General features: G+C 42.2%; 2 protein-coding genes across 25 annotated transcripts in view; one reads left to right on the forward strand and one right to left on the reverse strand.

Annotated features, from left to right (window-relative positions):
* Nucleotides 1-109: 109 nt before the first annotated feature.
* Nucleotides 110-11,308, forward strand: COQ6 (coenzyme Q6, monooxygenase). 3 transcript variants are annotated; one of them, XM_081122167.1, is made up of 13 exons: nt 159-363; nt 2,498-2,595; nt 2,710-2,844; nt 4,102-4,160; nt 4,437-4,560; nt 6,885-7,015; nt 7,710-7,817; nt 7,898-7,960; nt 8,157-8,264; nt 9,895-10,097; nt 10,177-10,292; nt 10,464-10,630; nt 11,043-11,308. In XM_081122167.1, exons 2-13 carry the CDS (start codon nt 2,505-2,507, stop codon nt 11,070-11,072), a joined length of 1,335 nt encoding a protein of 444 aa, XP_080978293.1. In that variant the 5' UTR covers nt 159-363; nt 2,498-2,504; the 3' UTR covers nt 11,073-11,308. The 3 variants fall into 3 exon arrangements, with proteins under 3 accessions (XP_080978292.1, XP_080978293.1, XP_080978294.1); XM_081122166.1 differs by lacking the exon at nt 2,498-2,595 and having other exon boundaries at nt 110-363; XM_081122168.1 differs by lacking the exons at nt 2,498-2,595; nt 2,710-2,844 and having other exon boundaries at nt 173-363.
* Nucleotides 11,298-20,121, reverse strand: part of ENTPD5 (ectonucleoside triphosphate diphosphohydrolase 5 (inactive)) — a 35,635-nt gene continuing 26,811 nt past the window's right edge. For 17 of the 22 annotated variants that reach the window (XM_081122199.1, XM_081122207.1, XM_081122218.1 and 14 more), the window contains 3 exons: nt 18,865-18,921; nt 18,071-18,186; nt 11,302-14,867 (listed from right to left, as the gene is read on the reverse strand). In XM_081122199.1, coding sequence (XP_080978325.1) covers nt 14,781-14,867; nt 18,071-18,186; nt 18,865-18,921 — 260 coding nt within the window. In that variant the 3' untranslated portion in view covers nt 11,302-14,780. Of the gene's footprint in view, nt 14,868-17,973; nt 18,187-18,864; nt 18,922-20,121 lie in introns of those variants that run through there. The other 5 variants (XM_081122211.1, XM_081122217.1, XM_081122212.1 and 2 more) reach the window with 3 other exon arrangements.

Genomic DNA, 20,121 nt, shown 5'->3' on the forward strand with positions numbered 1-20,121 from the left:
AGGCACCCCAGGGAGCCTCCAATCTATCCAGCCCATGGAGGCAAAGATCGTTTTCCGATTGGCCTATTCCCCGCGTACGTTCTACTTCCGGTTCTGAGGCCGTGAGGCTGAAGCGGCAAGTGATTGGAGAGCTCTGCTCTGGAAGTGATTCCGAAGGCGGGCCTAAGCGGGTGTCAGGCACAGAGCGGGTCCGCACCATGGCGGCTCTGTTGGCTGTGGGCAGGTTGGGGGCTGCGCCCGCTGCTGCCAGGAGAGGCCCGCTCGTCTCCTGCCGGAGGTGGGCCGGCGCCCCGGCAGACACCGTGTACGATGTGGTGGTGTCGGGTGGAGGCCTGGTGGGCGCCGCCATGGCCTGTGCTTTGGGTAAGCGCATCTCCAAGGCCAGCAGTGTCGGGGAGCGGGGCCGTGGAGGAGCGGTGAGGACCGAGGGAGCTCTGGCACTACCTTCCCAAAGTCTGAGCGTTGCGGAGCTTGTGGTCCGTTCCCTCCCCAGAGGGGCGTTAGTTTCTTCGGGGTTCCCAAGGGTCAAAAGTGGGAGGGACCTTCGGAGTCCTTCCTAAAACAGACCTGCTCTGGATTATTTAGTTATAGGCACTGTTAGAAGCAGTCAGGCATTGTTGATTTGGGCTAAGTGGTCGTTTTTGTTTTTTTAAATAAACAGCTTCACTGAATGTAATTTGCAAAAAGAAAAGATGTAATTTGCATACCATAAAGTTCACCCATTTATCATTAGTTTTTTTGTTTTGTTTTTTTCCCGTTAATCCTCACCCGAAGATTTTTTCCTTTTTTTTTTTTTTAGATAGGGGGAGGAAGGGGGGGAGAGAGAGAGGGAAACATGGATGTGAGGGGGACACGGATTGGTTGCCTCCTACACGCATCTGACACGGGCCAGGATCCAGCCTGCAACTCAGGTATTTGACCAGGAATGGAACCAGAGACCCTTCCGTGTATGGCCAACGCTAACCACTGAGAGACACCATCAGAGCACCGATAGTTGTTTTTGTTTTTTTAATTTATTGGTTTTGGGGGGGGGGGATGAAGAGAGGGAGAAACATTGATTTGTTGCCCCACTTACCATGCTTCATTGGTTGATTCTTGTATGTGCCCTGACTGGGGATCAGCCCCCAACCTTGGTGTACCGGGATGCTCTAGCCAACTGAGCTACCCGGCTAGGGTTAAAGTGCACCCATTTAAAGCATACAATTTAATAGGGTTTTTTTGTATACTTACAGAATTGTGCAGCCATCACCACAATAAATTTTAGAACATTTTCATCACCTTCAAAAGAAACCTGAACCCATTAGCAGTCAGTGCCCATTTAGCTCTAGGACAGTGATTTTTTTTCAACCTTTTTCATCTCACAGCACACCAAAAAATATATTTTTTGCCGATCTGACACACAAAAAAGTATAATTTTGATTCATTCACACTGAATGGCTATTGTGTTGGCTGTTGTCATTTTCTTTTTTTTTTAATCCTCACGTGAGGATATTTTTTCCCCATTGCTTTTTTAGGGAGAGTAGAAGGGGGAGAGAGAGAGAGAGAAACATCGATGCGATCGAGCCTGCAACCGAGGTACATGCCCTTGGCCAGAATCAAACCTGGGACCCTTCAGTCTGAGAGCCGACACTCTTAACCTCTGAACCAAACCAGCTAGGGCCACTGTTGTCATTTTCTTACTTTATGATCTAAGGAAAAAGTTCCATGCCCCTGACTAGTCAGGTATTGCATGTTTTAAAAATTCTTGTGGCACACTGGTTGAAAATTGCTGCTCTAGGCAACCGTTGGTACTTTTCTGTCTCTGTAGATTTGCTTTTTCTAGATGTTTCCATATATATGAAATTAATGTTTTCAAGGTTCATCCAGGTTGTAGCATGTGCCAGTGCTTCATTCACTGCCTGGGGAGGGGAGGCTTGAGTGAGTAGGATCCTTAAGAGAGGTGGCAGGAGGCATTAGGGTGCAGTGACTACTGCTGGATCAAGGTATAGAGGTGTGATGGCCCAGAATGCAATTCATGGTCCCCACTCCCACCCACCAATGCAAATTGCTGTGGTGCTGACACACAGCTGCGGGGCTCTGGCAACCAATCACATTTTTTTTCCCTTTCTTGGCAGCGGCAACTCACTGCTTATTTTCCCCTGTATCTTTCTCTGAGACAGTGGAGGGACTGACTGTAATGTGCTGCAGCCCAGTAATAGAATCCCCAAGTCCCCATTTTGCTTACTGATGCAGTGTTTTAGAGCCAGACTTATTTTTGTTCCCCTTTTCTTTTACAGACTCTAGTTCTTTATCCTTGATTTAATCTTGAGGCCACAGTGAATTTTGCTTATTAACTACATTTTTCTGTTGAATAGGATTTGTAATTTTCAGTGATGTAATACTTTGAAGATTGGAAATACTAGTCTCAATACTAGTCTTCCTTCTTTGACCTCATTCTTCCTTTCAGGGGAATTCTATTGGCTTGTGATGGATTTTGGCATTATTTGCTTCTTTGCAGATGACGGATGTTGGACTGTCTGGAGAAAACTTACGGTGGTTGGCGGGGTATTTGGCGTGGTTTAGGACTCTGCATGGTGTTTCCTTCTTGTGTGCTCTGTAAGAAATTTGTACCGTAAGGGTTAAGGAATTAATCTGTTGCCTCTCTTGGCAATGAATAAAAAATTCTGATTTTTTTAAATGATATGAAATTTTGCTTTTTTTTTTTTTTAGGGTATGATATTCACTTTCACGATAAGAAAATTCTGTTACTAGAAGCAGGTCCAAAGAAAGTATTGGAGAAATTGCCAGAAACTTACAGCAACAGGGTCAGCTCCATTTCCCCTGGCTCTGCAACCCTTCTCAGTAGTGAGTAGAATATCCTCTCTCATAGAACCAATCTCCTGTCTCTCTCGGCTTTCCACTGTGCCCCATAGGCAGAGTTACCAGAGCATCTGGTGTGGAGGGAGCTCACTGAGGTGGGTGGGAGAGAGGGGTGTGGGTTGGTAGTCTGGCACGTAGTTGAAGATGAGAACCTCTGAAATTACTAATGGATCAGCTCCCAGCCTGAGGAAGACGTCCTTGGGACGTGTGGGTCCATCACGTAGACTTCATTTGTAATGTTGGGTCATGATGAATTGATGGAACTGAAACTATATGAACTAATTACTAGTGGTCACTTCCAATGGCAGCACCCTCTGTATTCCCAGAGTCGGTCCTCTAGGGAGCTAGGGAGCCTGCGTAATAAATGCTTTTGGGGTGAAGCTGGATGTGTGCACACAACCAGTTGTCTATAGGTCTCTGCCAAATGTTACTCCCTCTGACCATCCTGTCTAGAGCCACCTTGCCTAAATTAGACTTTTGCATCACTCCCTAGCCCCTTACACTGCTTTATTTTTCTTCTTAACACTTACTACCACCTGACATTATATTATTATTTTTTTAAATTTATCTTTATTGTTGAAAGTGTTACAGATGTCCCCTTGTTCCCCCCCTTGACCCCTTCTACCTGACATCTGCCCCCCCCGCAACCCTCCCTCCCACCCTCCCCAGGCCTTCACCGCACTATTGTCTGTGTCTACGGGTTATGCATATATGCATGTAAGTTCTTTGGTTAATCTCTTCCCACCTACCCACCCATCCCCGTCTTATTACAAATAATAAACTAGAATGTTAGCTACAGAAGGGTGGGGACTTTATCCATTTAATTTCCCACTTTTTGCTCAGTACCTAGATTTGTATCTGGCATATTGTAGGTGCTCTATAGATATTTTCTCAATGAATGACTCTCTCCAGTGCCGTGGAGTTCAACAAAAAATAGTCTCTATCCAGAGACTAACTTCAATAGGATGGCAAAGAAAAAATAACAGTGTGGTTTTGGTTTCCTTGTTTAGTTCCCTACTTTAATGTAATTTGACCTGTTGATCATGAAAGCTGGGCCTTTTTTTATAATGTGTAATCTGGACTCAGGAACAGAGTAGCTTAGTCTTACCATCAAACAGGATAGAAGAGAGTATTTCTCTATTATGGAGAACACTGAAAGCAACCTCTAACTTAACAAGATGGGCAGACCAAGGGGAGCCCAGGAAGGATGCTCTGATCTCTACATAGATCTTTCTTTTGTAGGTTTTGGTGCCTGGGACCACATCTGCAACATGAGATACAAAGCCTTTCGGCGAATGCAGGTGCTTCCTTTATCACTCTTGGCGAGATACCTCGGTGTGTCTTATGTTAAGATATTGGAGTCCGCAGTCTCCAGGCTTTCTGTGAATGTGGGAAGAATCAGACAAAGCCCACACTCTGCCTAAGGAAGTGGGAGGAAGCATTCCCAAGAGAATTTTCTTCTCACCTCATGTCCTGCCAGAGGGACTTACACGTTGTGATTTTTCTGCTTCTGTCACTTGGGAAAGCAGTCCTCAGTTTCCAGTTGGAGAAATGTTCCGTTTTCCTTGGGCTTCCAGGTGTGGGACGCCTGCTCAGAGGCCCTGGTGGTGTTTGACAAGGATAACCTGGATGACATGGGCTATGTCGTGGAGAATGACGTCATCATGCATGCTCTCACGCAGCAGCTGGAGGCTGTGTCAGGTGAGGCTCCCGCCCCTTCCACCTCCCTTTCGTTCTCTGTGAGGCGAACCGCTTTGGAATTATTCCAGGACTTACTGGAAGAAAGGGCCTCTGACAGGCACTAATGTCTGCCATAAACAGACGTTCTTATGCTATCTCAGTGTTTTTTTTCTGTGTTCTTTTACAGCTTTATTCAGGTATAATTTACATACCATAAAATTTATCCATTTTAAGGATACAGTTCAACAATTTTTATTAGAGTTGTGCCACCATTGTCACAGTATTATTTTAGAATATTTCCATTATCTCAGAAGGAAACCGTGTGCCCATTTATCATATTCCCTAATCTCACCCCCATCCCCCGGCACCACTCGTCTACTTTCTGTCAGGATTTGCCTGTTCTGGATATTTCAGAGACAGACTCATACAAAGTGTATTCTTTTGTGTCTGACTTCTCCCACTGAACATTTTTGAGATTTGTTCATGTTGCCGCACGTGTCAGTGCTCCTTTCTTACTGCCAAATGTATTCCGTTGGGTGGACATACCACATTTTATCCATTCAGCAGTAGATGGACACTTGGGTCATTTCTACTTTTTGGCGATTGTGAGTAACACTATGAATGTTTGTGTACAAGGTTTTATATGGACATGTGTTTTCCTTTCTTCTGGGTGAATACTAAGGAGTAGAATTGCTGGTTATATAATAAGGCTGTTTAACATTTTCATAAACTACCAACCTTTTTCAAAGAGGCTGCTCCATTTCACTTTCTCACCACCAATACAGGGTGGGCAAATGTAGGTTACAGTTGTGAGTACACAAAACAGAGTTTATTCCTGTGTTATTATTTTCCATATGAACAGCTGTAAACCTCTTTTGCCCCTCCCTGTGTATAAGGGTTCCACTTTCTTCACATACTCACCAGCACTTACTCCTCCCCTTTTAATTTGTATTTTCTTTTAAAATTTTTATTTATTGATTGATTTTAGAGAGGAAGAGAGAGAAACATCGATTTGTTGTTACACTTTTTTATGCATTCATTGGTTGTTTGTTTTATGGGCATATCTGGACGACGCTCTAACCGAGCAACCCCGCCAGGGCTCCTCCCCCTTTTAAAAAAATTATAGCCATCCTAGTGATTGTGGAATGGTATCTCATTGTAGTTGGGATTGTATTTCCTTGATGACTAATAATGTTGAGCATCTTTTCATGTGCTTATTGGCGCTTACGTGTCTTTGGAGAAAGGTATATTCAGAATCTTGCTTGTTTTAAAACTGGATTATTTATCTTTTTATTTTTGAGTCCTTTATGTATTCTGGATATAAATTCCTTATTCAGTATATGATTTGCAAGTATTTCAGGGTTCTTCTAGAGAGAAAAAAATTTGAAGCAACTTAAGTGCTTTTTGATATGGGATAGTTCACTCCTATAATGAACTTCTGTGCAGCTTTTAAAGATAATTTAGATCTAATATTTAGTCACTTAGAAACGTGTCCCATAATATATTGGTTAAAAAAAGTACATGTCATATGGTCCCATTTGTGTGTGTGAGGGTGTGTGCATGCATATGTATACGCATAGGAAATTGTTTGGAAAGCTATATGGCAAAGCTTTAACTGTAGTTCTCTCTCAGTGGTATGATTGAGGGTGTTTTTTCCCCCTTTAAACCTTTCTTTGTTCAGACTTTTACAGTAAGCATATAGTTTTTATGATCAGAAAATAAGATTTTTTACTTTAAAAAGAAAGGTTTTTCTTCCAGATTTTGAAATCTAGAAGTTGTTTCAACTCATGGTATTTCCACACTGTTTAAAAGCACAGGTGGGCTCATATAGGAGTAGTGTGAACTAGAGGAGCAGGAGGGGAAGAGTGCCTGCTTTAGGCTGATAATCCATTGAGAGCTTAATTTTTTTTTTTTGTACTGACTTATCCCTGTTGTTTTCTTAAAATATGTTTTTGATTTTAGAGAGAGAGGAAGGAAAGGGGAGAGATAGAAACATCAATGAAAGAGAAACATCAACCAGCTGCCTCCTGCACGTCGATCCGAGCCTCAACCCAGTCATGTGCCCTGACCGGGAATCGAACCAGTGACCTCCTGGTGTATGGGTCGAAGCTCAGCCACTGAGCCACATTGGCCGGGTCTTCCCTTTGGTTTTTGTCATTTATCAGCTCTCAGACTAGAGCATTGATCACATAAGGTTTTTTTTTTAGATTCTGTTTTTGTTGTTTAGGAATAAGTGACAAGAGACAGCTGTCCTAGGACCTTGCTTTAGGTTTGTTACAGTGTTTTGCTCAGCCTGCATGGGCTGCCTTTCTAATGTTTTGTTTTTTCTCTTCTGACCTCTCTAGACCGAGTGACTGTTCTTTACCAGAGCAAAGCAGTTGGCTATACCTGGCCTGGTCCCTTTTCCATGACAGACTCCAGCCCTTGGGTTCATATTACCCTAGGTGATGGCAGCACCCTCCAGACCAAATTGTTGGTAGTTGAAGATTCTTATTTCGCCAGGGGTCTTGCATATCCATATCTTAGCCTCAATTCTAGGGCCTCTAGTTTTACATCTAATCTACAGTTGATGCTAATTTTAGGCAAAGCTTTGGGTTATAAGGACCAGTACCCAGTAAACCAGCTTAAGTTAAGATGGTCTTATTGTAAATCTGGCACAGGATGCAATCTCCTGGACCCTCTTAGGTCATGAAATAGAGGACAGGTGGCCTCACAGGGACAGGAACCAGAGTGTCAGAAATTGAGGCTGTATTTTCCCTCTCAGGAATCATAAATTACTCATATACTTGCATCTTCCATTTTTTCCTCTCTGCTCATCAGCTTCCCCTTTTCTGTGTCAGCCAATCCTCACTTTACATCATGACTGTTCAGCTGTAGTGCCTGCCTGTTGCTTTCTAGTTCAGATAGCAAGAGAATTTGGCTGAGGTTAACCTGTGGCTGGCACCTCATGGTCCAGATGTCCAGCTTTGGTCCGGTAGCTGATGCTGGGGTCACATATGTAGCACTACCCCTTTAGGGGCTGTGAAGCAGGCATATAAAAGGTTGCCTGCCACATATGGGCTTGCCAGCAGTTGGAACTAGAGAAGTCTTTAGGAGGCAGAGACAAACTTCTGGAATAGTTTCACTTATTAAAAGATTTTAAGACTTAGCAGGCTCTTGTTTCCATGCAGATTGGTGCAGATGGTCACAACTCAAGAGTGCGGCAAGCTGCTGGAATCCAGAATATTAGCTGGGACTACGACCAGTCTGCTGTTGTGGCTACTCTGCATTTATCAGAGGTAAGATCCATGAGCCCACCATCCAGGGACCCTACTGGTGTTTAATGTGTGTACTTCTCACAAAAACTGTTCTATTACAGGTCACAGAAAACAATGTAGCTTGGCAGAGATTTCTTCCCTCTGGGCCCATCGCTCTGCTGCCGGTAAGAAGTCCACCTGGCTAGTCTGCTTAAACACGTCCAGCCTTCCTCTTTCAGGACTTCATGTTCTCTCAGCCATTTTCGGGTGTCAAGTGGATATCCCCAGGCTAGCTTCATTTCCCCTTTGTACCTTGGTGCTTGAGAGTGCCCAAGAACAGGAGTTTTAGCTCTCAGTATTGATGGTGTTCTTTTGAGACAGCTCTCAGACACCTTGAGTTCCTTGGTCTGGTCCACATCCCACGAACATGCCGCAGAGCTGGTCAGCATGGATGAGGAGCACTTTGTGGATGCCATTAACTCCGCCTTTGTGAGTATCAGTCTGCCTGCCTGATGAGGTGCTGCAGGGGTAGGTACAGAAGGCAGTTTTGTATAGGAAAAAAGTAACCAACCAGCCACCCTTTCGTAACTGAAAGGCTTGGCCTGGATGACGTGAGGAGGGCATTGAGGGAAATCCAAACAACAGAAATCAGCAACTGGTGTGCTCTTTTGAGGGTTGTGGGCAGCTGTTATGCTGATTGAAATAGCTGCTTGAGTGGAAGTTAGCATTGGCTTCTTTTTGAAGCTGTAATACTTCAGTAATTTTGAACAGCTCTACTAGGTCCCAGGTACCTGAACTTTTGAAGCCTAATTCATCAGAATGCTTTGGAGAGGGACTGAGCACATTTCAGTGAGGAGCTTAAGAGTAAGCTTTAGACAGATAGGGGTTCAATACTGGTACTAACTGTAAATCTCCTAAACAGTGGAAATACTATCACTAGTCTCTCAGGGGTTAGTAATAATAATAATTAACAATAGAAGTCTAAAGACTTAAGATTAGAGACTTTATGTAACATGCCTCGTACTTTATAGGTGCTTAACAAATAGTAATGATTATTCCGAAGTGATACAGCTTTTAGATAACATGGCACAGTATTTTTGGAGTTTAAATGCTACACTTATCTAAATTCACTAAGTGATAATTGGTAACATTTATTGAGCACTTTTTATGTGCCAGGTACAGGTGAAGAGTTTTACCTGTACTTATGTATTTAAATTAATGACCCTTTGAGGAAGGTACTATTAACATGCTCATTTAGAGATAGGTAACTTGCCCAAGGTCATAATCTAGTGCAAAGCTGGGTTCTGAAATGAGGCCGGCCCTCAAGCCTGTGGTTTTAACCACCAAACTCCACTACCTCACTAGTGACTTCACACCGAAGAACTTAAGCTTCACTGCTCTGTAGTGGCAACAATAAAAGGAACTGAACATACTGGAGTGGCTTCCAAGAGAAGCGCTACCACCCTCTGGGTCATTTAGCATATATTCCCGGCTCGGGCCTCAGTAGGACATTCATTTAGCAATAATTACTATTGCCTTCTGTGTAGGAGGGTCTGAAGATAGACGAATGAGACACACTCCCTGCTTTTAGGAAGCTCATAGTCACATGAGGAGAAAGGTATGTCAGTGGCAATTTCGGAATAGTGGTAGAAGTATGCATAGGATGCTGTGGGAACAGGTGAGCACACAGAGGAGAGTTTGGAGGGAGGTTTGTAAAAAGAGCTGACAGCCTCTGACGCTCTGAGGTAAGATCCTGGTGAACTAGAAGTGGGAGGACATTCTACGCAGAGGAGAGTGGCAGACGCAAAGGATGTTATAGAATGAGCTACAGTGTGGCTGGTGCAGGTTATTAAAGGTGGGGACTAGTGAAAGGTCAAGGTCAGAGGTAGGCAGGGCCAGCTCAGGAGCAGTTTGGCTTGTTCCTAAAACCTGTGGGGAATGATGGGAAACTGTTTTGCATTTATTTGAGGGACTTGTCACTTACTGTCCAGGTCATTTTAGGCATGTTAGGTGCTGTTGCTTTTGGCTTTGGCTATAAAAAGGGTTTCCTTGTTAAATTTTTAATTCCCTGCTAGTGACTGATGAAATTTCACTTTGTTTTGTGGCTGATGCTGCTCAGTGGAGTGATGCCAACCACACGGACTTCATTGACTCGGCCAGCACCATGCTGCACTATGCTGTTGCCTTTCTGAAGCCCACTAAGGCCTCAGCACGCCAGCTGCCCCCAAGTGTAGCCAGGGTGGACGCCAAAAGCCGAGTACTGTTTCCTCTTGGGTTGGGACACGCTGCTGAGTACGTCCGGCCTCGGCTGGCGCTCATCGGGTAAGATACTAGAAGAGCAGGGCTGCTCCCTTCTCACTCTGCTGCTGGAGGCCACCCCTAAACTCCACTTTGTTTTTAGGGATGCAGCCCACAGAGTCCATCCACTTGCAGGACAAGGTGTCAACATGGGCTTTGGGGATATCTCCAGCTTGGTCCATCACCTCCGTACTGCAGCCTTCGATGGGAAGGACTTAGGTAAGGGTTCATGTACCTTAGAGAAGTATCCAGAGGTCATTGTAGTTAAGGGAGATCAGGACCCCTAAATGCCCCTCAGCAGTCAGATGTGGTGGACATAAGTGCATGTGCTTTTCTAGGAAAGAAAACTTCACTATGGGATTAGGAATGTAACCTTCCTCTTTCCTCCAGGCTCCATGAGCCACCTTACAGGTTATGAGACAGACAGACAGCGTCACAACACTGCTCTTCTGGCTGCTATCGACCTGCTAAAAAGGCTCTATTCCACCAGTGCCACCCCGCTTGTGCTGCTCAGGACGTGGGGCTTGCAGGCCACGAATGCAGTATCTCCACTCAAAGTAAGAGGTCGCTCGTGGCTAAGTCTTGGTCACTGAGGCATGACTTTGCCAATGACTTGGTTTATTTGAATTAATTTTCTTGGCTGTAAAATTATCTTTTTTATCTTCTCCAGCAGTTATGAGCAAAAAGTCTGCTGGGCCTGTTGGTGCTAGGGCCCATCTAGGTAGTAACTTGATACAGTATAAGGAAGGGCTTAGAACAGCAGATAGAGGCTTTCAAAGATACGCTTCAGCTCCTTTTGCTGCTCGGTCAGCTTTCTGTCCTGAGGAACATCCAGTTAAAGACATGCTGGAGGAACTCTTGGGAAGAGTATCTGGGACTTTTGCTGAGTTTTTGCTTTAATCACTTTGGATATTTTAAAGTATTTTCTTCACCCGCACTCACACCTCACTTTGTTTCATTTTTCTATAGGAACAGATTATGGCCTTTGCAAGCAAATGAATGCTCCTCTTCTGCAGATTATGTTGAAGAAAACTGAACAACTTTTCCTAAGGCCATCACATAGTTTCAAGATTTAATAAATTGATTTTATATTAGCATTCTCTAGTCTCTTTTTCTCCTTTATTTAAAGGGTCTGTGGAGCACAAGTAATGAGTGATAATTTGCTGTGAGAAGGGTATATAAACCAAGCCAAGAAATACCCCAAAGGAAGACTGTTACGATTTTTGTTGAAAACTTTTTATTACTAAAACAAATTACTAAGGTGCTGTGGCATTCATTTTTACTTGTTAATCCTTTCTAAAGAGAAGATCTGTACAGGGTTTTTTTTTAATGCTGGTCATAAATTTACACAATTTTTTGATCGAGATAAGAATTAGAAATATTCAATTGGTACATTTTTGTTCGAATTGCTGCTTCAAAATTAATAAATTAAACAAATTGCTTTAACCTTTGTTATACATGCACTGGACTTTCTAAGAAGAAAACCAAATCTTGTTAATGCTCATTATTACTTATCACAGCAACAGATCTCAGTTTTATTTATGGTTCCTCTCTGGGACACCATTGTCTGTTCAATAATAATAAAAATAAATAATTTCATTGCACAGGTTTGAAACCTCAGGAGCCAGGTCAAAGGGAACATCTGATTAGCAGCAGAATTTGTTCATATTTGGTTGCAGACAGGTGGCTGATGGGGGTGGGGGTGCTCTGGGTGTTTGAAGAACTCACTTCAAAGTACCAGAGATGCCTCTTGAAGAGATTTTTGGATCCATTAGATTTGTATACTGTAAAGAACATTTTCCCCAAAAGTCTGATTTGATGATGAAATGAGAAGAAACAGTCTGCTTTTGAAACAAGCAAAGTTATTCTTGAGAATAATTTTTGAAGAAATGAGAAAATATGTTACTACAAGGGAGCTTTTCACGCAAATGTAGAAAATGTGTAAGACACTAGAATAAAAAAGTGATAATATCACAAATGTACCTGGAATCTCAGGAAAAATGTGCCCAGCAACTACTGTGAAAGCTGTGTGACTACTAGAAGAGTCTAGAAAGGTCACTGTAGGGGGTCAGCTTTCACATAAAAATGGAAAGGTAGCCCAGGTAGGGAAAACATGGACTTTCCAAAAGTATGTAAATAAAAAATCAAGCAAAATAGGAAGAATTTTAAGGCACATCTTGCAAGGCTCTCCATAACCCACAGAGGATGTTCTTCATATGAAGATGGTAAACATACAACATCCTATGTGCCAGGCCAGGTGATATGTATTTGAAATATATAAACACATTTACAGGAAAGAAACTTTAACCAGCAATATTAGACACTATAGGATTCCTTAATAAGAGGCCCAAAAGGTATACTGAGGGGCAGAAAGGACATTATAGACAAGTCATGTTTTCCTAAGAAATAATAATTCTTACTCCAAATTCCTCCTAAAATGGATAAACTGGTTAATTCTCCAGATGCTCTAATCAAGATGATCAGAATATATGTAGATACATTTCTGGAGTTAATGCATCTAAGAGTTCTGGAGGTACTTGGGATGACCAAAGGAGTCTGAACAGCCTCAGTCTATAAGAAATCTTCAGAGATAAGCTGTGACAAACATCAGGGAATCTTACCTCTCTGGACCTGTCAAACGAATCTTTAGTGAACCCAGCTTACCTCTTGGGAAAACAACTTGGTTTCTACTAGAGAAACCGGTCTCTCCCTAATCGTGTGGAAAAACATTAACTGTATGACCGGTTCTAACACATTACCTGTGTGACAAAAATGGTAAGAGGTCTAGAAGCCAAGTGTTCTATTAAAGAAGAGACCACAAAGGATTTGGGAGGAACTTTCTTCAGAAGATTGAAAGGAAGGATTCGAGAAGATCACTGAGAGGACAGATTGCAGCTCAATATAAGGAGGAATTTTTAACATCAGTGCAGTTCCAAATGGAATGAGCTGTCTGAAAACATGCCTAACCAGAAGCTGAATGACAGCCAGTTAGAAGTTTTAAGGGAATTCTGCAACAGTTAGAAGACTGGATTATATCTCTGGGCTGTTTCCAACTCTATAAAGATTCTATTTCATTATGTATTAACATTTTTTGAGGAAGACAAAGGTATCAAGGTGACCTTGGTATAATAAAAGTCAGTGTGAAGAATCTCAAGAGATTTCCACATTGACTTTTTAAAAGAAAAACTAAAATTTGGGGGATGAGTATACAGAAATTTGCCTAGTTACTTGCACATCAGATGTTAAATATTTATTGACTCAGTGGAATAACAAAAAAATAAGGTTCCCCAGGAACTAGTGTGAGAGCCAGGTGTTCAACACCTTTTGTGAGAGAGCTGAAAGAAAGTCTACTGTGAAAGCTACAAGTTTGGGAGAGTCAAACTGCTGGAAAGAAGCTGGAAGTAAAGAGCCAAAGTAAATGAGCCAGTCAACAGGAAGATCCTTTGAGCCCAAGAGCACTTGAGTGGGTAGACAAGAAGCAGGTGATGTCATGTGGGAAAGTACAAGATAATGAATTTTAGGGGAAATAATTCACAAAATGAAGAGCTCAGAGCATTCCAACTAAAAAAGAGAATCCACAGTCCTGATGAGGGCCACAATGGCCAACCAATTAAAATGTTAGGTTACCGTCAAGAAAGGTATCAGAAACCTTGGAACTAGACAAATAATTCAGAGTATGTTAGCTAAAATGATCAGGGGGCCAGGTAGGAAGAGATACTGCTATGAACAGAATAGAAGGGCAAACTGAAAGGAGCTGCGACCAAAATCTAGATCCTCAAATAGCTAGGGTATAGATGTATTTCTTAGAAATACAAAGAAAGCAGCTTAGGATGACAAATTACTATAACAGAGCCTGGAAGGAGGTACTGGCACTGAATAAACACATATTCCTAGGATGGACATGTTCAGTAATTCCACGGTTGACTTAAAAAAAGTTGAATAAAAGAAAGTGGCCTATACAAGGCAGCCACACCCTCCCAAACATGTCCTTAGAGACAGGATGGCCTCCTCTCTTAAGGCTGGAATCTGCAGGTAGGAGTGGCTCTCCATCCTGCTAAGAGTTAGAACAGCTCTCAGCTGGCTGATTGTAGCTAGTGCAAGGCAGGATCACCCAACCTCAGAGGTTGTATCTTTCTTTACCCTTGAGTTACAAAACCAGGTATTTTTTTCTTTTCTCTTTTTTTGGGGGTAGGTGGATGGGTGTGATAAAGGTGGGACAAGGCAATGTGCAGGAAGGAAAAATATACTGGTGTTGATAGGCCATGGGAGAGCAGTCAGTCAGCTGAGTTTAGCATGTAAGAGGAAAATGAAAATGTTTAAAGGAATGAGGCACTCAAAGGGTTGAAATGAGATTTTTCTTTGGTTCCCAGGGACTTGTCCCTGGGTTCTCCAAGGTTAAGTTCCAAAGCTATTCCTTTTGGCTCTCTGTGACAAACAAGTATGCTCAAAAATTTAGACTCTGGTACCAGCTGTGCAAGCAGAATGGTTAGGTACCTGTTCCTATTAGATGTGTAAAATTAATTAAACCCAAATCTCTAGACTTAGAGGCAAGAGCTGTCTACAAAAGCCCCTTCTTCCTGATTAAGCCAGCTGCTGGGTTTCAATCCAGGTGGTTTACAGACTACCTCAGAACATGGCTGAGTCTTCTCTCCTTCTCCTGTTAAAAAGGTTGTTGGCAAATGCAGGCCTCAGAGGAAGGGCCTGGCTTCAGTGGGAGATGCCCAGAGACTGCAGCAAGTGAAAGGTGGCCCCCAAGGCCCAGCCTGTCTCTATGTTGTTCACTTTCTTTGTGAGCTGTTGGGGAGAAGAAAAAAAGTCTTCACATTTTCATTCAATTTTCAACTCTAGCAAGCACAACATGGGCAGAGAACACCTGCAAACATCATCCACATGGCCAAACCAAGGCAAATTGGGAGTAGCCAGTCTGGAGGCTTCCCCACAACCCATTTCTGCAATAGTTTCCTTCCTGCATGGTCTATTGCCCCACCGCTGCCAAGCTGATCCCTGAATCTTCTAGTCCCAGAAAGTGATCTCACCCAGGCTTTCCAGACAGGACCTTCAGAACTCTTTCCCTAATCCTGAAACTAAATATAACAGGAGTTGGGAACAGATTTAGGGATAGAAAAGAACATACTTAGCTTCTCAACTCATACTTGTAAGTAACTGCATCTTCTTAAGCACTATTAACCATCCAAGGTACTTAAGGCATTCTAAGCCAGGTTGAGCCTTAATTCAGTGACCCCATTTTAGACACCATTTCCTCAACTACATAACATGGGGATTCAATTAGTCTTTATCAAATTGTTTTCTTCAGAATCCCTGGGGGTTCCTTCAAAGAGAAACGGGGGCCAAATGGTGAGGATTCTTAGCCTCCTACCTCTGCTTCAACTAGATGCTCCACTCACTAGTTTTACCGGCATTCTGCATAAGCTTTTTTTGAGTAAAGATGTTACCACCACACATACACAGATTTGGAAACCAATGGATTGGTTTTAGTCTGTCTTTCTAGTACTGTTTTTTATGACACAGCACTTTGTTGACCTGAGGAAATCCAGTCTAGTCACTGTGTCAAACATTGGGGAGAACAGCATGTGCATCATCTTAAGGTTTTGTCTGAGACACCTGAGTCAAACTGGGAGTGCCCCCCATCAAATGCTCTCTCTTCTGTTCTCAGGACTGGGCTGACAGCCTAGGGATATATATGCCAAAGTGAAGCTATCTCTGGGGCAGGGGATTATGCACACCTGATTTAAATTTTGCTGCCAATGAAATCATAAAGAGCAAAAGGATGCCAGCACTGGAAATGGCAGAAACTTGTTCTTAAACTTGGACTTGGTTATAGTTGATACTTAAGTAGAGGATGTTAACTTAGTACTATGTATTGAGGGCTTAGGATGACCTCTTTAATCCACAAATTTCTCCCCAACGTGTGAAATGCCTACACTACTAACAATACCAATACTAATAACATACTATGTGCCAGGTATTGTGCTTTGAAGGCATTATCTCAATTTTCATAGCAGCCCTATAAAATAGGTATTGTGAGGATACCTGTGTTTTGGATGAAGAACCTAAAAGTTAGAGAGGAAGTAAATCATCTAAGGTCACAGAGCCAGCAAGCTTGCAAAATCAGAACTTGAATCCAGATCTGATGGACAGCAAAGCCCATGCTTTAAATATGACTATACTAATCTACTGGCAAGTAGTTCTGTCTTAAGCACCTTAAATGCTGATGTTCTTGGCAGGTAAAACACATTAAGTCCAAATACCTTAGTACAAATGAATTTATGAAATCTGTATAACACACAAATTGGGTAATATAAACTCACCTAGAACTAAGGAAACAGGAAGGGGAAGGGGCACAAAGGAAGGTGGGGGGAGGAGGCTCAGAAACAGTACAGTCTAGTGTTTACTTGACCCCAAAGTTCAAAGCTGCCTTGAGCCATCTCCTCTAATAGACTATGTGACATTTGAAGACAAAGATTACATCTTATTCACCTTTGTAACTATGGAAGAAAAGGGGTCACAAACTAAACCTGACAAGCTCAGGGGAGGCCTGCATGGTGGGCCTTACAAACCCGGAGACTGAAAGTAACCACACAGCGCGGTCTGAACAAAAAAATTCTTAACTAAAAGTGGGTTGTGGTGGGTGGTCCCGTCCTAGGCCTGTAGCTTCCTTGACTAAGGTCAATCTTTACCTTTAAAACTGTCTATTGTCTTTGTGCATCTAAGATAACACACGTTTGAAATGGCAGGGTAACTTTCCTTTCCAAACCCCTTGAAGGCACAACCACCTGCACCAGAGCATGACCACTCTGCCGTCTTGCTGCCCTCATGCCATCTCACTGTGCCGTACATGTTTACTATCCTGTACCCACCTGTGTAAAAGATGTGTCTGTGCTTTATTTTTTATCCAGCCTCAGAGATTTCCCCACTTTGCTTTCTCCCGCCTCCCTAATTTACCACCAGTGGATTTCATGTAACCCCCTTACGTCTCCTCCTTTGATCTAATGCATAAAATAAGCTGCAAACTGCCATACTTTAGAGCATTTTCTCAATCTGTTGAGATTTTGCTTTCCAGCTATGGTTGTCAGTTTGGCTCAGATAAACTCTAATAAGACTTTTTCTAATGCTGGACATTCTTTCATTGACATAACCACAATGTACAATTATTCAATTATGGTACTGAAGACAAGAAAATAAATGGGATGGCTGAAGTATGTAAGATGTGTTTAGAATAAGTTACTACAGATAAAGCTGAGCCTGACTGTTCGGGAACAAATGGACAAAGACAGAAAGATGAAGAGGGACCTAAGATTCAAGAGGCACTAAATATATGAGGCACATAAAATATATGACATACTACATATGCACAAGGCATTCAACATTCATGAGGTCCTAAGCCACTAGTTGGTGACACTTCTTCTGGTTCCTCATGTCCTCTGCCAAATAAGACCATCTAGTGGGCTGAATGAGCTAATACCAGACAATGTACCTGCCCCTGTGCCTCCTCAAAGAGAAGAAATTTGTGTGATGGCCCCGGGCACCTTGTCTTTGTGCTCCCTTGATTAAACTTCATTTCTAGTACTTACAACCACACTGTGGGCAGCAGCGGAGGGAGGCAGAACATAGAAACCCAGGATGCAGGAAGCCTGGCACTCCCAACCTGCTTGCACCCTATCCTGTGTGTTCATATGTCCCATTTCTTTCCCGTTGCTTCTCACCCTGAGTTTAGAAATTGATTTGATAAACCATGGGACCTGGGCATCTTCATTTGGGCTGCAAGCCTTCTGCTCTGTGACCTCTAGGATAGCTTGCCTGGTAATAGATGCTGCCTTTGCATTGAGGGAATTTCCCACACTCATAGTACCTTGCACAGTGAATAAAAATCATAATTCCACCTAGAGCCACTCTGGCTATTCAACAAGTTCTTAACTCTTTCTTCCCAACTCCCAAATAAGTAGTCTGTTATGAGGCTCCTCTGCTCTCTCTCTTGCCTGTAAGACGGTGCTGTCTGCAAAGCCAAAGCCATCCTTCAACAAGGCTGTGATGTAGCTGAGATCCATGCACAGGAAAGGACTGCCTGCAGTGAAGTTTTCCAAGTTGTCACACACTGAAAGGGAGAGAGAGTGAAGAATGGAATTCAAGTTTGCAGCCAACTGAGAGGTGTGTAATTTTCTAAATATAGACTTGGAATAAGCAAAGCAGAATTCTCCATTTGGCTGATCCCTAGGAGTCTTGGAGGCTAGAACTGTGCACTGACAGCCTCTACAAGACCGCAGCTTCTTAAGAACTTGTACATTTCTGATGTTATATCTTATCTACTCAAATTTACATGGGCTCTAGTTTATTTTCTAAATTTCTATGAGCTATCGTTCAGGGTCAATTCAACCACGTCCCTTATATATTATTAATGCTGAGGCCCAGAAGACAGGGAAATACCAGTTAGCATTACTTTGGGGCCACTGGCTAAGATCTTTTATTTATATTTCCAAGGACTCTCTCCAGGAAGCCTCTCTGGCTATTTCCCATATATTTTGGTGCTTGGTGTTTTATTAACAGATAACTCTATTTCAATTAAAAAAATAAACTAGAAATGTTTGCACCATTTTCCTAAAGCCTCTTCTATTCTCATATTTTCTATGCCACCTGATGCTTTTAGCTCCTGGCAAAGACAGGAAACCAGCCTTCTGATAGGCCTTCTGCTGACGGTGGCACTTTGGGTAATGTTAAGGTCACTGGACTTTGTACAGCCTCAGACTTGTCATCAAGGGCTGACATTGGCACTTACCTTCCTTTGCTTTTCTTTCAAAATCTTCGACTTTTAAAATACCCCCCTTTTCATAATCTGAAATGAAACAAGAGTAGCTGATGTCAAAAAGTGTGACGGAAACATAAGGAAATTCATCCTAGTGATATTTGTAAAAAAGAAAAACAGGAAATAAAATTTCTAACATTAGGGAATGGATTAAATAAACATGGTATTCATGCAATATAATCTATGTAGTCTACTTATTTAGTTATAATCTATTTTAAGTTATATATATTTAACCACAATAAAAAATTAGACCCATTTAAAAAAATACATTAGAAAATAGAAAATCTATTCATATCTCAGGCCCTGACAGATCACATCCATATATTATCACAGCTAAACAAAAGCATTGCTACTGTGATAAAAAAAAGTTATAAAGGGGGAGGAGGAAACTTTGGGGTGATAGATATGGTTTTAAATATTGAATCTGATAATGGTTTCATGGGTGTATGCATATGTCAAACTTAGCAAACTGTACACTTTATTCTTTTTTTCCACGTCAGATGGGTAATGTGCTGATGTAACAAGGTTTGAGGGAGGTACATCTCACACAAGAGCGTGAACACCCAATCATCACGCTTATGAACTACCTGTACACTTTAAATGTGTACATTTTATGCTAAATGAAATAAATCAGAGAAGAACAAATACTATATGATTTCACTTATAGGTGGAATCTGAAAAGCAAAACAAAACAGAAACAGATTCACAAATATGAAGAATAAACTGATCGTTGCCAGAGGGGAGGGGGGTGGAAGGTCGGGCAAAAAAGGTAAAGAGTAAGAGGCACAAACTTCTGGTTATAGAGTAAATAGGTCCAGGCATGGAATGTACAGCATAGGGAGTATAGTCAACAATATTTTAAGAACTTTGTACAGCCCTGGCTCAATGGTTAGAGCGCAGGCCTGTGGACTGAATGGTCCCGGGTTTGATTCCGGCCAAGAGCACCACCACTGGTCGCAGGCTCGATCCCCAGCCCACTTTGGGCATGTGTGGGAGGCAACCAATCAATGCTGTCTCTCTCACATTGATATTTCTCTCTCTCCCTTCCACTGTCTCTGAAAAGCAATGGGAAAAATGTCCTCAGGTGAGGATTAAAAAAAATATTTTAAATTACAGTGACAGATGGTTACTAGACTCACTGTGGAGATCACTTTTTAAGGTATATAAATATTGAATCACTATTTTATACACTGAAACTAATAAAATATGTCAACTATATTTTAATAAAAA

This window comes from Miniopterus schreibersii (genome assembly GCF_964146895.1).
Source record: "Miniopterus schreibersii genome assembly, chromosome: 1".
Classification (NCBI taxonomy): Eukaryota; Metazoa; Chordata; class Mammalia; order Chiroptera; family Miniopteridae; genus Miniopterus; species Miniopterus schreibersii.

Excerpts from the sequence above, each read along its gene's own strand:
- COQ6 (XM_081122166.1), top strand. The coding sequence starts at position 198 with ATGGCGGCTCTGTTGGCTGTGGGCAGGTTGGGGGCTGCGCCCGCTGCT. Across the intron at positions 4,161-4,436 it reads AAGCCTTTCGGCGAATGCAG|GTGTGGGACGCCTGCTCAGA; the intron begins GTGCTTCCTTTA and ends TTGGGCTTCCAG. Across the intron at positions 10,293-10,463 it reads CTTCGATGGGAAGGACTTAG|GCTCCATGAGCCACCTTACA; the intron begins GTAAGGGTTCAT and ends TCTTTCCTCCAG.